General features: G+C 36.6%; 1 protein-coding gene across 1 annotated transcript in view; it reads right to left on the bottom strand.

The window, feature by feature from the left end:
* The window catches only part of LOC140150170 (E3 ubiquitin-protein ligase RNF213-like), a 57,251-nt gene extending 41,197 nt beyond the window's left edge, over positions 1-16,054 (bottom strand). Inside the window, exons 1-10 of the mRNA XM_072172172.1 lie at positions 15,935-16,054; positions 13,499-13,711; positions 12,355-12,491; positions 11,877-12,100; positions 10,473-10,700; positions 9,524-9,652; positions 7,440-7,592; positions 6,441-6,582; positions 3,160-3,491; positions 1,393-1,568 (exon numbers count right to left, since the gene is read on the bottom strand). Of these exons, the coding sequence (XP_072028273.1) occupies positions 1,393-1,568; positions 3,160-3,491; positions 6,441-6,582; positions 7,440-7,592; positions 9,524-9,652; positions 10,473-10,700; positions 11,877-12,100; positions 12,355-12,491; positions 13,499-13,711; positions 15,935-16,054 (1,854 nt within the window). The remainder of the gene's footprint in view (positions 1-1,392; positions 1,569-3,159; positions 3,492-6,440; positions 6,583-7,439; positions 7,593-9,523; positions 9,653-10,472; positions 10,701-11,876; positions 12,101-12,354; positions 12,492-13,498; positions 13,712-15,934) is intronic.
* Between the last annotated feature and the right edge of the window lie 5,081 nt (positions 16,055-21,135).

The raw sequence follows: 21,135 nt of genomic DNA, 5'->3' as shown, positions 1-21,135 counted from the left end.
ATTTGGCTATAAATGTTGACGGTACCCACCAAGTTTCATACCCATACGATAGTTTTACTAATTTGACCTCAGATGACCCTGGTGACCCCGAATTGACCTTCCAAAATTTGACTCCCAAATGCTGACTGTACCCACCCCAGTTTCATGCCCATACGACAGTTGTTACTAATTTCGGAAGCAATCAGGTCAAATTTTTTTTTTTGTAACTTTTTCTGATTTTTAAAGTGATTCCCCGGCTGTCATTGATTGCTTGACATTCCTTTTTTGATTTCTCTCAAAAACTTAGCTCATGATTAATATTGCACAGCCTAGAGTAAAACATTAAACTTGGCAACTTTCAATCAACATGATCAATGATTTCTGAAACCACTAATTTCAGTCACATTTTAATTCAATAATTATGTACATTTTATTTCAACTTTTCTATTTCTGCCACCCCCCTTATGAATTATTCATTCATAACTGTGATGACCTTGGGACAGTCCAATCAGAATCAACATGATCAATCAATGCGCCGTAAGGTCATGACCTTTGTGTGGTGAAACCAAAATAAACAATCAAAAATGGCGAGATTGGTCGGCACAGTCGATGTAACATTGATCAAATAAACCGTGGTCTTGAATTTCTTAAGAAGTCCTGGCCTAAAAACTATGTTGTTGTTCAGGAGAAAACATATTAATCTTTGATATTCTGAAGTATAAAATTGTTGGGCAAAGTTGAACATCATTTATTTAGACTGTTTTTGCTATAGAAAAATACGAAAAAATTTCAATTTTGCGAAGAGGGGTAAATCCCATTGAAAATATAATTTTTCCTCAGAATCATGTCCACAATATGGTTTAATTTACTGTTTTTAACTATATTCTAACAATTAAATCTACAAAGAGCGTGATGAAATACGAACAGCTTGCAATGACTTTTCGGTCCGTGTTCAGATAACAGGTGCACTTGACTTGCCAAAGAAAAATAGTGCAATCCGTCTATTTCCGTCATCTTCTCACAACTTAAAATTATACAGACCAAAATAATCTCTAGCACACACAGGGAACCAAGCAAAGCGATTGAAATTGCTCGTTTCTCATGACGATTTCGGACATTTCTTTCATAAAATAACTACATTCCCCACCTCATTAGTCATTTCAACCCAATATGGAGTGCAATCGATTGAAAAATAAGTTTTAGAAAGTTAGAACTCAATTTTAAAAGCACATATCGCACACAGAAATAACCTTAGCATAAAAAAGCACCATCGGAAGTGGCCGAAATATGAAGCAAAATACACCGTCCACTTAGCGCGATCACGATGGCTCGTCAAGCAAGCTTGGAGCCAACAAGTCATCGATTGCACACCAATGTCATCTCCAGATGACAATTAAGCCATGTTATACCTACCTCTAGTTCTACATTAGATTTAGCAGTGTACACCATGCAAACATAGTCCATCATGTAGGCTTCCATGAATTCTTGACTGGCTCCAGGCGGTATGATCTGGTTCAACAATCGTCCCCATGGCGACTCATGAATTTGACTGCAGAATATTTCATGGACAGAGGACTGTTCTGTGTTGGCTGCAATGAAAATGAACTTTTCTCATTTGTAATTATTTTGTTGAGCACAGTAAATAAGGTGAAATTCTAAAAGCAGGCAAACTGCTTTGATCGCTATAGTAGTTCTAACTTTGATCTCTCAATTTATTTTCAATACAGCTGAGCTTAATTTTCTGTTTAATAATTTTTCTGTCAACTTTTATTTGCAATCCTCCCACACATTATTTGTCTTTCCTGCCATCTAAACGGCAGAACAAGGGGAAACACATTCGTCCATGCCCGAATTTGAATACTTATAAACACTAAAAAAACAACTAAAAGCAGGGGAACTTTGGATGGATCTAAACAGAAGTGTACACAACCAAGGAAAATAAATATATATATTATAATAATAATATTATGTTTACATCAACATCCAAATTTAGGGTAAAAAGCCTTTTATAACATTCATACCTAGACTAGGAGCAGACATTTGTAACTTTTCAATCCATTTAGTCTCAAGAGCAATGCTGTAAAAGTAGTTGGTGCTATTGAGTCTGCCAATGGCCGTTATGTGTGGTTAGATTTGATGTCCACAATTCTTACAATGACATAAACCACATTGGTAGAATGGCAATGAAGAAATAGAGAAATTCTGATTGGAGACTGTGTGCTGAGTATAGAACATGATTGCAAGCTGCACACTTGTTGCATGGGTTGAAGCCTCTAGTCTCAACCTGAACAGAAGTAGGTTTCATGGCAAATCCGACTATCACATCTTTCATATTCCTTGGACATTGAAATGCCCCCATATGCGGTTCAGGAATAGCCTCTTTACAATGATTGGATGAATGAAGAATGGGGAGGTACTTCTTGATAATGGAAGCAATAGAAGAATGTGTAGGGTCATATGTCATGACAAATATAGTATGCACCCATCATTCTTATTCTCGCAAGTTTGAGAGGGTTCCAATGACAAACACAATAGCACAAACTACTTTGACAGACTTTATCCTCTCCCCTTACTCTGTCCTTAAGCCTGAATTAGACTTTTTCTTAATTTAATATAATTGTAAATTGAGAAAGAAAATTATTCTGTGAGTGGTAACGATTCAGCAGCAATTCACTATAGTTCCATGTGGCATTTTAGATGACCTGTAGATCTACACTATAAATCTTGAGTGCCCATGGGTCAATTTCACAACTCGATCCTCTAACTAAACCCACTGTAACTCTTCCTTATGATATATATATTATAGTCCATTTGGCTTCCTCGAGAGCATGACATCAGTATGTCTGAGTTACTTTGTGCATGTACAGATGTACTGCCTTTGATCGTGTGTATAAACATGACAGTTCTTTGGAGTCAATGTGCATGATTTAATACTACATGCACTTGAGCATACACTGCCGTCACTCACCAATCCCCACCCTGCGGAAGGGGAGACACCAAGCCTGTGGTATTTTGTGGGGGTTAGGGTTTAAAGGACTAAATGCATCATGACCGTTAGTGAAATCAACCCCTGGTTTGATTCCCACCAGTTCTGATTTTTATTACATTTCAGTTCACTCAAGCTTCAATTTCAGAAAACAAAATGCATGGGACAGTAAACTAATCAAAATAATGATTTACCTTTGAGTTCCCTAGCAGTTGTATGCGCCAAGTCCAGATGATTCTTCAGTAGCCAAGAGAAAGACAACCTAGCAGTGAAATGCCTCTCACCACTCCCTAACATCTTCACCAAAGCTTTCTCTCTCAATACCTGATTCTTAGGTGAAAGGAAATCTGCATAGTGTAGTGGTGATAAGGTGGGATCACTCAATATGGCAAGCCATAGCTGGTGTTGCCAGTGTCCTTGTGGAAACATGTTCAGTAGACTCAGATTGTCATTGTAGTCACAAAATGCCAATATTTCTGCTAGAAGGGGAGTTACTATGGAAACCAGATGCTGCCAGATAGATCGCCTAAGTTAAGATATAGTTCAAGAATGAGAGATAGATTAAAAAAACATCAACATCATAACTATAACAACATGTATATTCGTAAATTATGCAGTACATAAAATGTGTCCCTGACAAATTACAAGATCGGAAAAGGCAAGTTTGTGAAGAATTAAAATATTTCTAAAATAACCTGAAATGACCCTAAATGACCTTTTGATCTCACATTCATTGACATCACACAAGCTATTGTCATTGTGTCTAAGTCCTATTGAAATCCATCAAAGCATGTGGGAGAAATGATAAAATGTAAACTAATATATGATATGCTATGCAAAAATGAACAAAGCCTTTGCACACTACAGATTGTTGCTGACCACTAGGGTCTAAATATTTTTAAATGTTAAAATAGGGAATTTCCATAACCTGACCACCTTTTCTGACCACCTTTTCTGACTACCTTTTCTGACCAGCTTTTACAGAGAGCCCTGTGATATTTGATGCTTACACCATAATAAGTGCTGGGTGATAATTTGCAAGCTTTTCTCTGGGACTTGTTAATAGATAAACAACATTTTTAAGGGTACGTGGTTGTTATATCTTTCTCACTTTCGATTATTTATTTGTACCTTTTGCTTGTCACACTAAGTGGAAATGCTCACGGAATTGCTGCCCGGGGAAGCGTTACCCATGTAGCTACCGGTCCGTGATCGTGTACTTGGCATATGCGGGGGGGTCTAAGGTTCAATCCTGGGGTGCCAACTGACTTCTTTGTTCATCTTCTCTCCTTTATCGTATCTACCTTAACTTCCGATATCAAAAAGCAGGGTTGGGTGTTAGGGTTAATACAATTGTGTTTGTATATTTAATGTCTTGGATGCACCATCGGATAGATGAGTGCCACTGAGGTAAAAGCAATTTCCAAATAAAAATTTGAAACTTAAAAACTACAACACTTTCATGGTACATGAAATTATTTAAAACAAATAAATAAACACATCCAATTTTCCTGACTTCATATTTCGAACGAGTGCTCCCTTCAATCTTCAGAACAGGGAAATGCCGCTAGCCTAGTGTATATACCCCCAGCACTTCCCTGTTCAGACTTTCTGTTTGTCTGTCTGATAGACAATAATTAATATTCACATTCATGCTGCACCCTTAAGGTGGCTGTGTACTCTCAGACATGCATGTAGTAAAAGTGCAATAACTTTGTAATTATTCGCGCAAAACATATAAAAGTATATATTTTTATGAAGGCAAGACATCAATAAATCTTAATATAAATACAGATTTGGGGTAAAAACAACAATTTTGAAGAAAATCACAAGAAAGTGAGTTTTTGTCCATATTTGGTAGGTACATCATAACATCTTACCAAAATATTTTATTTTGTTTTTAGCTCAATCTTGAGGCTCCATTCCAAAAACGGTTTTTTTATTTTTTTGATATTGGCCTTATTTTTTGAGATATTGACCATATAAGGCATCAAAATGAACTTTTAAAATTCAAAACGCCTATTTGCACAAAATGATGCCCAAAATCGGAAATAGACCAAAATATAAAAAATGAGAAAACTGTTTCTTGAGTCGATCATGCTTTTTACGATGATCATATTTGCTTACCTATAGATGCTGTATTTATTGAGTTATCGTAGTACCTAAATCGTCATTTTACCGAGAAAATGAACATTGAAATAATGGCCGTTGAAGTTTAAAGTGGTCACATTTTGCACTTTCATCGAATCTCACAGGAGAATGCGACAGTTTTCGCTTTTGTAACTTATATTACGTGAACATCGGGTAAATCCACAGCCCCTTGAGAAGTTTGAGCGAAATCCATTCATAACTTGATATTTAAATCGGGGAAAGAACTTGAAAAACCCACATTTTATCAGCTAAAACGGAGCCATTTGACCACTAGGTTTTTGTGAAATCAGTGCTTCCGTGGTGTTTCCATAAGATGCGCCACAAGATGCAGATAAGCGTCACAGCGTATTTGTAAAAGTTAACAAATTGCGCGATACGCAACGCGATGAGTTGTTGCTTGCCAAGGTACCTTGCTGGTACAACAAAGATTTTCTTTCCTTTTCAATTTCAAACACGAGTGGAATAGTGAAATAAAATCCTTAAAATATTGCAGTTGGAGTTTACAAATCTGGATTTTCATTCCTTGTATTTATAAAAAACATAACAAGGTACAAACATATCATAAAAACTTAATTTTGAGAAAGAAACAATGGCTAGAGTACACAGCCGCGTTAATATACCAGGGCATGTATGACAAATATCATGAATATGACCTTGTGAAGTGGTAATTGTGTTTACTTTATTGACCCAGCGCCTGAAATGACAATTGCCTCCTAACTGAGAAGTTAACTGCCCTGTGAAAAACAAAACAAATTGAACTTGATAATTTCAATTTTATGTCACTTAACATCCAGAATGATACAACATTATTGTGCAAAGTGTAAAGATAATAAAAATGAAGCAAATATCAAAATAATGTCAAAAAAAGATGGTCAGAAAAGGTGGTCAGAAAAGGTAGTCAGAAAAGGTAGTCAGGTTATGAAACACCCGTTAAAATATTCTTCAGAGACTTACTGTTAAGAAGCGAATGCCCTAGACTAAAATACCACAATAAACCATCGGGAACTGACTTTCGTATAGGTTACACTGGAACAAATAGCAGTAAGTTCTTTGCCCAGGGGATTTTCAAGCTAGCTCAAGTTTTTATTTACAAGAGCAATTTAAATGACACTGGATGGGCTCAAACTTGTATGCATCATGATGCACCAGAACCCACACCTTACTGATTGAGCTAACTGACTGATATGAAGTGGTGACCTTCACTATAACACTGTTGACATCTAGACTGGGCCTCATTACTGATAACATCTGGGCTTTAACAGATCAATTAACATCAAAATAGAGTAAAATCCAATTCAACAAAAAAATAATCTCTTTTACTGACCTGAATGTTCCACTCTCATGCACCTTAGCTACTGCGATTGCTTCATTATGAAGCCATCCATCTCTGCTACCACTTCTCTCTTCCCACTCCCCAGTCAATGCTGTCACACGCTGCTTTATTGCTGACAGGAAGTTGAGTGGGCCTGTAATTGACAGAAATTTCAAAGTTATATTGCTAAATTGATAATTGTTCGTAGATAGTTTCGGCGGGTCCAATAAATGATGTCCAGTCCTATCCCCCATTCCACAAAAATACAGCATGTTCTTAATTGTTTTGCCAAATGAAACGGAGCTAAATCTGAATCCTTTAGTAGGTTCTAACAGGCAATGAAAGTCAAATTTCAATTTTTGGTCAACTTTTAGAAATAAGGGCCAACAACATGCGTTTTTAGGGTGTTTATTTGTGTGCTGTGACAATCAAGCCCAAAGACTTGTGCAAAGACTAATTACAAGTTATGCATTGTAATTTTGGAAAACACATTTTCTCATCTCTTTCATAACCACTTATCAAATATTACATATTAAAACTTTGAGCTAACTCTCAGCCTATACTCGAGATTTTGAATGCCTAGACTTGTGCTAAGTCTTAGAATTTTGTTACTACAATTGTAAGAAAACATGCAAAATTGTAATGTTATTGACCAATTTCCTCTCAAATTGCAAAATTATTAAAAATTTGACTTTTATTTTCAGTTTGAACTAACTAAAGGATTAGGATTTAGCTATGTTTCATTTGCAAAACAATATAATATCTTTTTAATTCCCAAAATATTAGTGCTGTATTTTTCTGGAATGGGAGTAGGTATGTCTTTTACCACACTCTAAATGAAGTATTGCCTGCCATCTGACTACACTCCAGTGATGAGCTCTATTTCAATGGTTTTGACATCTTGGCCACATTGATGCAGTTATGGACACACAAAGAGCACAGTACAGATAATGGATACTAAAAATAAAGTTTATTAGATTTGGTATATTTGTAAATATTCATTTGACCTACCCTGGCCTATACCAGGCTGCAAATATTGCTGCAGTAGTGTGATGCGCTCTGTAGTTCTATGCCATCTATCTTCACTATCACCAATTCTTAGAGCTGCTCCATGTAGACTTTCTTGCAGTAGTTTGGTACAGTCAATAGGGGGCAAAGCAGCAACTGAAAGTTACAAAAGTATAGCATTGTAGCAACTGAGCAATGAAACATTGGCTACTAGTGTCATATGCAAAGACTTGGTTAAAATTATTAGAAAAATAATTGGGTTTATTCCACATGCGTGCAGTATTATAATATATACAAGTATTATAATAGCTATAAGTTCCCCCTAATACTTTTAAAAATAAGTCGAAAAATATTTTACGAAATGCAAAAATGTAAAAAGGTATGTTTATATACTGTTATGTATGAGAGTTGACTCCTATGGACTCAGATGCAACTTTTAACACTGTTTAAATCGGTCTCTTTTTTTACGTAATGAACCATTGTGACTGAACGCAACGACGTGTGACGCTATAATTTGGTCCATATGTGTAAAACAAATAAGGCTATCTATACCTTTTTACATATTTGCCTTTTCTTAAATATTTTTTGATTTATTTCAAAAAGTATTTAGGGGGGAACTTAGAAGTTGTGGGCCCTATATAATAGCGATGGTAAATGATCCATCACTCAATGTTGTTTGATTTGGTTTCTTGGCAAGTAACTGGCACCAGTACAGAACATTCATTCACTCAAATGTGTATTATTCAAGTTACGTGCAAACTGAAGAAAATCATGCCAGGGATGCTAATTATATAGGCCTACCACATTTACTTGCAACATGTAGTGGCTTGGTTAGAAATGGAGGTTCAACTTTGCCCCTCATCATTTGAATAACATTGCCAAATTGGATATTGCAAGCATCAACCAGGATGCAGCATCCTACTGCTTAATTTTGCAAACCCATCCGTCTAAAATGATGGATAGAGAGATGCCTAGCTACGACTGGTAACAGGACTCCATAGGAAACTATATTATATGTTTATAACCAGAAGCTGCGTCTTCAGTTTTGTCCAACACATAAAAAATAATTGATGCAGAACTATTTCCTGCACATAAAAATTGATTTGCTTGAAGACCAAAGATATTTGTAAGTATCTAAAATGAGAACTAGAATTACGCAGCTTGTAATTAAGGTGGCCCCACACAAAGGTGTGTAAATAACAAAGGTTTGTAAATATAAATAATATGCACTATGCAAATAAGGTCATTAATATTCATAAATATGCAAATAACATGACACAAAACTATATAGCACATCAGGCCACCATATACTATCACAATGCCAAGTTTGATATAATATTGGATGGCTGAGCATGATACTATAACATATCGGATGAGTCATAAAAATATCGGACGTTCGATATTTGTATGACGAATCCGATATGTTATGGTATCATGCTAAATAAGCCATCAATATTATCATTATTAGGTTTTCTTAACTCCTAATAACCCTGAAAACATAATAATGAAGTTGATCGGTTAAAGCAATATTATAACATTTTCAAACAAAATAGATTAGCATTTCTTTGCCATAAAATGTTAGCTTTTACTGTCAGATATATCCCTTTTATTTTTGAGCCGAATAACTACGGCAAAGCAAAGAAAATTGAATTTACTACCAGCGCATATATATGCCAATACGCACCACTCCTTCGGTCATGTTGTGGTACGACCCTTTGTTGTGTATATCACCGTCCCGCACGCAGTGACGTACTGTGTGTTATGAACATCGTGTATGCGTTCGACTAATAATTCCATCGTAATAATAAAGCGCTGAATCAGCCTTTAATTCAAAATCACGGATTTTGACAAAACTACAGCACTTAGAGTCTTGATTTTTGCAGGGTATATTGGTTTAATAAAGTACAATTTATTCGTGTAAAAAAAGGAATTTTAAAAATTCAGTGAGGGCATCTTCCTCAGCAAATGTTATAATATGGCTTTAATGTATTTAAGCTGCAGAGTGGATTAATGGTTTAGTGTTTCTTGGATTTAAAGAATATTGTGTTCAATCGAAAATGTTTCACATTGATTGTTTTTTCTCTGACCTCTATTAGATCCTTGTGCTGCATCTGAGGCTGCTGCCATTTGACCTCTATTCTGTTCTCTTGTCTGGACACAGGGTTCTACTTCCACAGCTCGCAGCACTGGTGGTGCAGATGTATCCATAGTTTCTTCTAGTAGAAAGAAGGCAATACAAATGAATTAATCCACAGAACAATATTCATGCAGTTGCAGGCTTATGTTAGGCAGCAAATCTTTGACAACTGATTTTATATATCATGAAATAAACAGTTTAAATGTTGACAATTTTGCCAGCACAGACATCATGCCTGTTTGAATGTTTGACTACTGCCACTGAAATACATTTGAATTGTTCTGCTCCAACATGTACAAGATCCATAACAAAGTCACATGTTTTTTCAACACATAAAGATTGTTATTATTCCCTAACAGCTCCATCTTAAACCTTGGTAGGGTGAAACTTGTGATGTAAAGCATCTTGCCCAAGTGCATAACTTGTTAGTGTGACCGGGATTTGAAAAAATGACCTTTAGATGTTTAACAATGTTTATGAGTCACAACTTTTACTGCTCAGCAAAACAAGATGTACATTTATTTATCATCTGCTGTCCTGTGTTATTTGTTTCTCTATAAATAAGTTTAGTTGGTTTAACCAGTCGCCCCGTGTGTGGACACATGTTGGATCCTGATGGGACCAGGCTCGAGCAAAATGCTCCAGCAAAATGCTCAAGCCAAGCTTAAAAGCTTTTTTAAGCATGGTGGCTAATATGAAGAGAAAAATAGAATAAAACAGAATGAAACTCAGAATGAAGAAAAAGAGCATGGAAAAGAAAGGCCACTCCCAACAAATTAATTGTATAATTTTGCTCTTAGCCTTTGGGTCGAGAAATTACAAATTAATCCATTACAAACAAGTCAGCCTTTGGATATATGTTTTACATCAGACCTCTTCATAACATAATAGACAATTACCTTGTATATCAGCTACTGCCATTTCATCAGCATCCTCCATTCTGTTATCTACCTCCATTCCAATTTCCATCAGTGCTTCTGCAGGCTCATATCCAGTTTGTATGTTCATTGCAGCCAAATCTTGTTGTAAGAGACTATGCACTCCTTGACCTCTTAGAGTACTGATTTCAGGACGGTTTGGTTGTGAAGGTCGAAGGTCATCAATGTGAGCAGAACGTGAGGTACCACCTAATGGACAGGAGACAATTTAGTGAAATATTAATGACAGAAATTAATTTACAGAAAAAAATGACCCAATTTATGGTAATACAAATAAGAACAATTTTCTTCATGTGATTCCAGAAGGACAGAATCTAATAGCTAACTCTCCCTTTTGGGTTTCTGATCAGAAAGCTACAGCAGACAAATGCCCAACTCCCAAACAATCTTCCAAAGAAGTCCAAAGTTTTCATGAGCATCATCACTTGTGACCTGAATGGCATGCTGTCATATTTTATCCTTGCTGAAGGTATCCCAGTTATGTTTCCATTTGTAATGTCATGTTTAATTGTACTATAATGAAAGACAGATAAAAAGACTAATCGCGTCTGACGTCAGTGCAAAGGCGCGCTGTGATTGGTTGCCGACCTGTGCAGTATGGCATTTTCTGTTTAGTTGTCAGAGTTTTAAACATGAACTAGTCTTTTTATCTCTGTCTTTCATTATAGTGTGCGATGCATGCTTCTTCTTTCCCCTGTATATCCCAGATTAACAGCAATGCCACCTGCATTTCTTGCAAGATGGTGTTGTAAGGCACATCACATTAATAGATACTACATTCCTATATTCAAAATGTTCAAAACAACTTATAACACCCAATATCCAAAAACAAAATAAATGTTTAGTAGCACTTAGGATTACATAGAATATGCTCTTGAATACAAATGAGATTTAAAATTCTTCTTAAAAGTACCGACATTTGAAACTGCTTTGATGTCCATGGAAAATTAGTGCCAAAGTACAGTAGCTGCAGCAGAAAAAGCAAAGACCATTATGAAGCAAACATCCATTTTGTTGTGTGAAACAGATTCTTGGTGGATGAACAAAGGGAACAGGAAGAAGAATATAGCTTAATTAAGTTGATTAAATATTGTAGAGTGAGTCCATCGAATACTTCAGATGTCATGAGCAGAAGATAAAATTCAATTCAATATGTGACACCGATAACCAATGGAGCTGTTCTAAAACTGGAGTGATGTGGTAAAACTTACTAGTATGAGTGACAATTCTGACTGTGTTCTGAGCATGCTGCAGAAGTTGTAATTAGAAAAACAAGAGTGGACCATCACCATATTTGCATATTATCAAAGAAGCTGGTCCTGGGTGTCATCAGATCATTTTCTGAAGCTGTGACAAGATGCTTACCTTGGAATCCAGTGAATCCTTTGCCCATACGAGACAATTGAATCACAAACACAACATGGGCAGGATAGAGCTGAATGCCTTTCTGTGAAGCTTCTTGTTTGGCTTGAGTTCTCTCATCCTGTATGCAGTATGAGGCACATGCTATCAGCTGGTTGTTCTGATGACCATCTTCACATTGTACAAGCAGTAGGCCCTCCCTTTCTTGTCTGCTACCAAAGAAGTCTCTATAAAAGTGTAACAATTGAAGGTTTGTCATGAAAATATTCATTATCAAAAGATCTAGATGCATAATTTTATATGTTAATGTTGAAAGCAAATTGAAAGTGCTGATATCAATTGAAAGTTTTCACAGAATTGTGTCACACAAGAAAGTTATTAAAATGGCAAAAATAGAATTCAGGTTAAATGACATAATTATTTTAAGCAACTCAACCAACTTAAATATCAACTTTATCGAGGGTAAAACGGAAAAACATACCTTATTTCTGCAGAGAATTGTTGCTCAGTCTGGAATTTCTGTAGGAATAATCCTTGTACACACTGTGGTGATAGGCCTAGTTCACCAGCAAGAGCCATCCGGTCTTCTTTCACTAGTAGTCTGGAATGTGTTGTCACCTGCACACAAACAAATTAATGTCCAAATTTACAATATGTGGATCTTAAAATATTTTCATCTGGAAAATACTAACACCTGATATAGAGTTTGCATAATTTAATCAAAGTTTCTTCAGACAGAGATGCATGTTTTATTTCTTCCATTGATTTATTAATAAATTTGTCGGCTGTATTCCATAGTGCCGTATAGTGATTTTTGGTCAATTTTTTGAAAATTGGCACATATGTTTTTAATGATGTTCTCTTTCATTTTTTCTAAGTCTCATCAGTCATAATTAGCTAATTAATTAGTAATTAATTAATTAAATGTATGCGTAGTTACAAAGTGACATTTTTTTAGTATTCCATAGTGGCGTATCGACCATACGCCACTTTTTATACACATTTTATAATTATGAAATATCGGCAAAATGAAAAACATCGATGTCATAGTGGCGTGACAGCGTGATCGGACCTATACGCCACTATGGAATACTTAACGACTTAAAAGTAACGCCATAGGGATTACACAGCGACCGAGGTGGCGTCACGGTTAACGTTAGGTTAGGTATTGCTTTTTGTTTGTTTTCCATAGTGACGTATAGTTTTATTTTCAGTTTGCCAGCAATAGTATGTATTTATTTCTTTTGAAAAATATATAGCAATAAAATCGATTTAGTTTACTACAGAAATTTCACATCATTTACAAAATATAATGAATGTCTGATTTACACAACTCGATTTTAAATTGGCATTTCTTCAAACCCGATTTTCTCGAAAAGTTGTTTATTCGTGGCGCCCTACTATACGCCACTATGGAATACGGCCGACGAATTGTGAAATTCAAATGGTGAATAAAACAACTGAACAAAACAGGTACTGAGCGTAACTGCTGACCAGAGTAACAAAATAGTAACAGAAAGAAGGGAATTTATGAAACAAATACATGCACACAAGAAATCAGGGGAAAAGAAACCAAGCAAAAAATAAAAAAGACAAAGAAAATAAGAAACCAAATCAAGTCTCACTTGATGAATTATTTCCCTGTGGTGTCCATCACCCCCTGGTGTTCCACTCCTTAGCTGTTGTGTGAGATAGCTTGCTAGACTGCTGTGTTGCTGTACCTCCATATACTGTCTGTGTAATTCATCAGCTTCCTGTCTCAGTTTGGAGTTGTTGAGACGACACACTGCTTCTGGTGTGGCACACTGTAGAAGTAGGTTCTTTACATGGTCACACACCTAAGAATAGGACATAATCCAACAAATTAATTTAAAAAATGTTTAAATTTCATTAATACGGCCGACTTCAGGAGACAAAAAGCCTATGTCACAGGCAAATTTTCAAAGGCCCAAAATAGGTCAGACACCTGGGAACAGAGTCCAATACATAAGATACTGTTTACTTTTTAATGAATTTTTAATGAGGTTGATGTCGGAAAAACTTAAAACATCCCGAAATGTCAACCTTTACAAGTATCCTATGTTATTTAACAATGTTAACAATCTACACTAGTATTAATAGAATAGAGAGTTGCATGACATTGTTCGATATTTTGCCCTACCAATCATTTTTTGGCTTCTCACTTTTCAATGTTTGCAATGGCAGTTTTTAGATGGGCATCTTTTACTTTAAATTAAAGATGCAATTCTAAATTCACAAAGTAGAAATGATCGCTCACCAACACTTAATAATCAAACAAAACACCATCTTACCATATATTTCCACCAATCATTTCCCTCTGCTTGTCCCATTTCACAGCATATTTGATACACCAGTGAAGCAAGTGTGTCATCATGGTAACCAACTATACTATTAATCAACAGAGGCACCATCTTACCATATTTGTCCATTCATCATTTCCCTCTGCTTGTCCCATCTCACAGGATATTTGATACACCAGTGAGGCAAGTGTGTCATCATGGTAACCAACTATACTATAAATCAACAGAGACACCATCTTACCATATTTGTCCATTCATCATTTCCCTCTGCTTGTCCCATCTCACAGCATATTTGATACACCAGTGAGGCAAGTGTGTCATCATGATAACCAACTATACTATAAATCAACAGAGACACCATCTTACCATATTTTTCCATTTATCATTTCCCTCTGCTTGTCCCATCTCACAGCATATTTGATACACCAGTGAGGCAAGTGTGTCATCATGATAACCAACTATACTATAAATCAACAGAGACACCATCTTACCATATTTGTCCATTCATCATTTCCCTCTGCTTGTCCCATCTCACAGCATATTTGATATACCAGTGAAGCAAGTGTGTCATCATGATAACCAACTATACTATAAATCAACAGAGACACCATCTTACCATATTTTTCCATTTATCATTTCCCTCTGCTTGTCCCATCTCACAGCATATTTGATACACCAGTGAGGCAAGTGTGTCACCATGATAACCAACTATACTATTAATCAACAGAGACACCATCTTACCATATTTTTCCATTTATCATTTCCCTCTGCTTGTCCCATCTCACAGCATATTTGATACACCAGTGAGGCAAGTGTGTCATCATGGTAACCAACTATACTATAAATCAACAGAGACACCATCTTACCATATTTTTCCATTTATCATTTCCCTCTGCTTGTCCCATCTCACAGCATATTTGATACACCAGTGAGGCAAGTGTGTCATCATGGTAACCAACTATACTATTAATCAACAGAGACACCATCTTACCATATTTTTCCATTTATCATTTCCCTCTGCTTGTCCCATCTCACAGCATATTTGATACACCAGTGAGGCAAGTGTGTCATCATGGTAACCAACTATACTATTAATCAACAGAGACACCATCTTACCATATTTTTCCATTCATCATTTCCCTTTGCTTGTCCCATCTCACAGCATATTTGATACACCAGTGAGGCAAGTGTGTCATCATGATAACCAACTATACTATAAATCAACAGAGACACCATCTTACCATATTTTTCCATTTATCATTTCCTCTGCTTGTCCCATCTCACAGCATATTTGATACACCAGTGAGGCAAGTGTGTCATCATGGTAACCAACTATACTATAAATCAACAGAGACACCATCTTACCATATTTTTCCATTTATTATTTCCCTCTGCTTGTCCCATCTCACAGCATATTTGATACACCAGTGAGGCAAGTGTGTCATCATGATAACCAACTATACTATAAATCAACAGAGACACCATCTTAGCATATTTTTCCATTCATCATTTCCCTTTGCTTGTCCCATCTCACAGCATATTTGATACACCAGTGAGGCAAGTGTGTCATCATGATAACCAACTATACTATAAATCAACAGAGACACCATCTTACCATATTTTTCCATTCATCATTTCCCTTTGCTTGTCCCATTTCACAGCATATTTGATACACCAGTGAGGCAAGTGTGTCATCATGATAACCAACTATACTATAAATCAACAGAGACACCATCTTACCATATTTTTCCATTCATCATTTCCCTCTGCTTGTCCCATCTCACAGCATATTTGATACACCAGTGAGGCAAGTGTGTCATCATGATAACCAACTATACTATAAATCAACAGAGACACCATCTTACCATATTTGTCCATTCATCATTTCCCTCTGCTTGTCCCATCTCACAGCATATTTGATACACCAGTGAGGCAAGTGTGTCATCATGATAACCAACAATACTATAAATCAACAGAGACACCATCTTACCATATTTTTCCATTTATCATTTCCCTTTGCTTGTCCCATCTCACAGCATATTTGATATACCAGTGAGGCAAGTGTGTCATCATGATAACCAACTATACTATAAATCAACAGAGACACCATCTTACCATATTTTTCCATTTATCATTTCCTCTGCTTGTCCCATCTCACAGCATATTTGATACACCAGTGAGGCAAGTGTGTCATCATGATAACCAACTATACTATTAATCAACAGAGACACCATCTTACCATATTTTTCCATTCATCATTTCCCTCTGCTTGTCCCATCTCACAGCATATTTGATATACCAGTGAGGCAAGTGTGTCATCATGATAACCAACTATACTATAAATCAACAGAGACACCATCTTACCATATTTTTCCATTTATCATTTCCCTCTGCTTGTCCCATCTCACAGCATATTTGATATACCAGTGAGGCAAGTGTGTCATCATGATAACCAACTATACTATTAATCAACAGAGGCACCATCTTACCATATTTTTCCATTTATCATTTCCCTCTGCTTGTCCCATCTCACAGCATATTTGATACACCAGTGAGGCAAGTGTGTCATCATGGTAACCAACTATACTATAAATCAACAGAGACACCATCTTACCATATTTTTCCATTCATCATTTCCCTTTGCTTGTCCCATCTCACAGCATATTTGATACACCAGTGAGGCAAGTGTGTCATCATGATAACCAACTATACTATTAATCAACAGAGGCACCATCTTACCATATTTTTCCATTTATCATTTCCCTCTGCTTGTCCCATCTCACAGCATATTTGATACACCAGTGAGGCAAGTGTGTCATCATGGTAACCAACTATACTATTAATCAACAGAGGCACCATCTTACCATATTTTTCCATTCATCATTTCCCTCTGCTTGTCCCATCTCACAGCATATTTGATATACCAGTGAGGCAAGTGTGTCATCATGATAACCAACTATACTATAAATCAACAGAGACACCATCTTACCATATTTTTCCATTTATCATTTCCCTCTGCTTGTCCCGTCTCACAGCATATTTGATATACCAGTGAGGCAAGTGTGTCATCATGATAACCAACTATACTATAAATCAACAGAGACACCATCTTACCATATTTTTCCATTTATCATTTCCCTTTGCTTGTCCCATCTCACAGGATATTTGATACACCAGTGAGGCAAGTGTGTCATCATGATAACCAACTATACTATAAATCAACAGAGACACCATCTTACCATATTTTTCCATTCATCATTTCCCTCTGCTTGTCCCATCTCACAGCATATTTGATACACCAGTGAGGCAAGTGTGTCATCATGGTAACCAACAATACTATTAATCAACAGAGACACCATCTTACCATATTTTTCCATTCATCATTTCCCTCTGCTTGTCCCATCTCACAGCATATTTGATACACCAGTGAGGCAATTGTGTCATCATGATAACCAACTATACTATAAATCAACAGAGACACCATCTTACCATATTTTTCCATTCATCATTTCCTTCTGCTTGTCCCATCTCACAGCATATTTGATACACCAGTGAGGCAAGTGTGTCATCATGATAACCAACTATACTATAAATCAACAGAGACACCATCTTACCATATTTTTCCATTTATCATTTCCCTTTGCTTGTCCCATCTCACAGCATATTTGATACACCAGTGAGGCAAGTGTGTCATCATGGTAACCAACTATACTATAAATCAACAGAGACACCATCTTACCATATTTATCCATTCATCATTTCCCTCTGCTTGTCCCATCTCACAGCATATTTGATACACCAGTGAGGCAAGTGTGTCATCATGATAACCAACTATACTATAAATCAACAGAGCCACCATCTTACCATATTTTTCCATTCATCATTTCCCTCTGCTTGTCCCATCTCACAGCATATTTGATACACCAGTGAGGCAAGTGTGTCATCATGGTAACCAACTATACTATTAATCAACAGAGGCACCATCTTACCATATTTTTCCATTCATCATTTCCCTCTGCTTGTCCCATCTCACAGCATATTTGATACACCAGTGAGGCAAGTGTGTCATCATGGTAACCAACTATACTATAAATCAACAGAGACACCATCTTACCATATTTTTCCATTTATCATTTCCCTTTGCTTGTCCCATCTCACAGCATATTTGATACACCAGTGAGGCAAGTGTGTCATCATGGTAACCAACTATACTATAAATCAACAGAGACACCATCTTACCATATTTTTCCATTCATCATTTCCCTTTGCTTGTCCCATCTCACAGCATATTTGATACACCAGTGAGGCAAGTGTGTCATCATGGTAACCAACTATACTATAAATCAACAGAGACACCATCTTACCATATTTTTCCATTCATCATTTCCCTTTGCTTGTCCCATCTCACAGCATATTTGATACACCAGTGAGGCAAGTGTGTCATCATGATAACCAACAATACTATAAATCAACAGAGACACCATCTTACCATATTTTTCCATTCATCATTTCCCTTTGCTTGTCCCATCTCACAGCATATTTGATACACCAGTGAGGCAAGTGTGTCATCATGGTAACCAACTATACTATAAATCAACAGAGACACCATCTTACCATATTTATCCATTCATCATTTCCCTCTGCTTGTCCCATCTCACAGCATATTTGATACACCAGTGAGGCAAGTGTGTCATCATGGTAACCAACTATACTATAAATCAACAGAGACACCATCTTACCATATTTTTCCATTTATCATTTCCCTCTGCTTGTCCCATCTCACAGCATATTTGATACACCAGTGAGGCAAGTGTGTCATCATGGTAACCAACTATACTATAAATCAACAGAGACACCATCTTACCATATTTTTCCATTTATCATTTCCCTCTGCTTGTCCCATCTCACAGCATATTTGATACACCAGTGAGGCAAGTGTGTCATCATGATAACCAACTATACTATTAATCAACAGAGACACCATCTTACCATATTTTTCCATTCATCATTTCCCTCTGCTTGTCCCATCTCACAGCATATTTGATACACCAGTGAGGCAAGTGTGTCATCATGGTAACCAACTATACTATAAATCAACAGAGACACCATCTTACCATATTTTTCCATTTATCATTTCCCTCTGCTTGTCCCATCTCACAGCATATTTGATACACCAGTGAGGCAAGTGTGTCATCATGATAACCAACTATACTATTAATCAACAGAGACACCATCTTACCATATTTTTCCATTTATCATTTCCCTCTGCTTGTCCCATCTCACAGCATATTTGATACACCAGTGAGGCAAGTGTGTCATCATGGTAACCAACTATACTATAAATCAACAGAGACACCATCTTACCATATTTTTCCATTGATCATTTCCCTCTGCTTGTCCCATCTCACAGCATATTTGATACACCAGTGAGGCAAGTGTGTCATCATGATAACCAACTATACTATTAATCAACAGAGACACCATCTTACCATATTTTTCCATTCATCATTTCCCTCTGCTTGTCCCATCTCACAGCATATTTGATACACCAGTGAGGCAAGTGTGTCATCATGATAACCAACTATACTATTAATCAACAGAGACACCATCTTACCATATTTTTCCATTCATCATTTCCCTCTGCTTGTCCCATCTCACAGCATATTTGCTATACCAGTGAGGCAAGTGTGTCATCATGATAACCAACTATACTATAAATCAACAGAGACACCATCTTACCATATTTTTCCATTTATCATTTCCCTCTGCTTGTCCCATCTCACAGCATATTTGATACACCAGTGAGGCAAGTGTGTCATCATGATAACCAACTATACTATTAATCAACAGAGACACCATCTTACCATATTTTTCCATTCATCGTTTCCCTCTGCTTGTCCCATCTCACAGCATATTTGATACACCAGTGAGGCAAGTGTGTCATCATGGTAACCAACTATACTATTAATCAACAGAGGCACCATCTTACCATATTTTTCCATTCATCATTTCCCTCTGCTTGTCCCATCTCACAGCATATTTGATACACCAGTGAGGCAAGTGTGTCATCATGATAACCAACTATACTATAAATCAACAGAGACACCATCTTACCATATTTTTCCATTGATCATTATCCCTCTGCTTGTCCCATTTCACAGCATATTTGATACACCAGTGAGGCAAGTGTGTCATCATGATAACCAACTATACTATAAATCAACAGAGACACCATCTTACCATATTTTTCCATTCATCATTTCCCTCTGCTTGTCCCATCTCACAGCATATTTGATACACCAGTGAGGCAAGTGTGTCATCATGATAACCAACTATACTATAAATCAACAGAGACACCATCTTACCATATTTTTCCATTGATCATTTCCCTCTGCTTGTCCCATTTCACAGCATATTTGATACACCAGTGAGGCAAGTGTGTCATCATGATAACCAACTATACTATAAATCAACAGAGACACCATCTTACCATATTTTTCCATTCATCATTTCCCTCTGCTTGTCCCATCTCACAGCATATTTGATACACCAGTGAGGCAAGTGTGTCATCATGATAACCAACTATACTATTAATCAACAGAGACACCATCTTACCATATTTTTCCATTCATCGTTTCCCTCTGCTTGTCCCATCTCACAGCATATTTGATACACCAGTGAGGCAAGTGTGTCATCATGGTAACCAACTATACTATTAATCAACAGAGGCACCATCTTACCATATTTTTCCATTCATCATTTCCCTCTGCTTGTCCCATCTCACAGCATATTTGATACACCAGTGAGGCAAGTGTGTCATCATGATAACCAACTATACTATAAATCAACGGAGACACCATCTTACCATATTTTTCCATTTATCATTTCCCTCTGCTTGTCCCATTTCACAGCATATTTGATACACCAGTGAGGCAAGTGTG

Source organism: Amphiura filiformis, chromosome 4 (genome assembly GCF_039555335.1).
Source record: "Amphiura filiformis chromosome 4, Afil_fr2py, whole genome shotgun sequence".
In the NCBI taxonomy this organism is placed as follows: Eukaryota; Metazoa; Echinodermata; class Ophiuroidea; order Amphilepidida; family Amphiuridae; genus Amphiura; species Amphiura filiformis.
The sequence above is the reverse complement of the archived record's forward strand: the minus strand, read 5'-3'. Positions and strand labels throughout refer to the sequence as shown.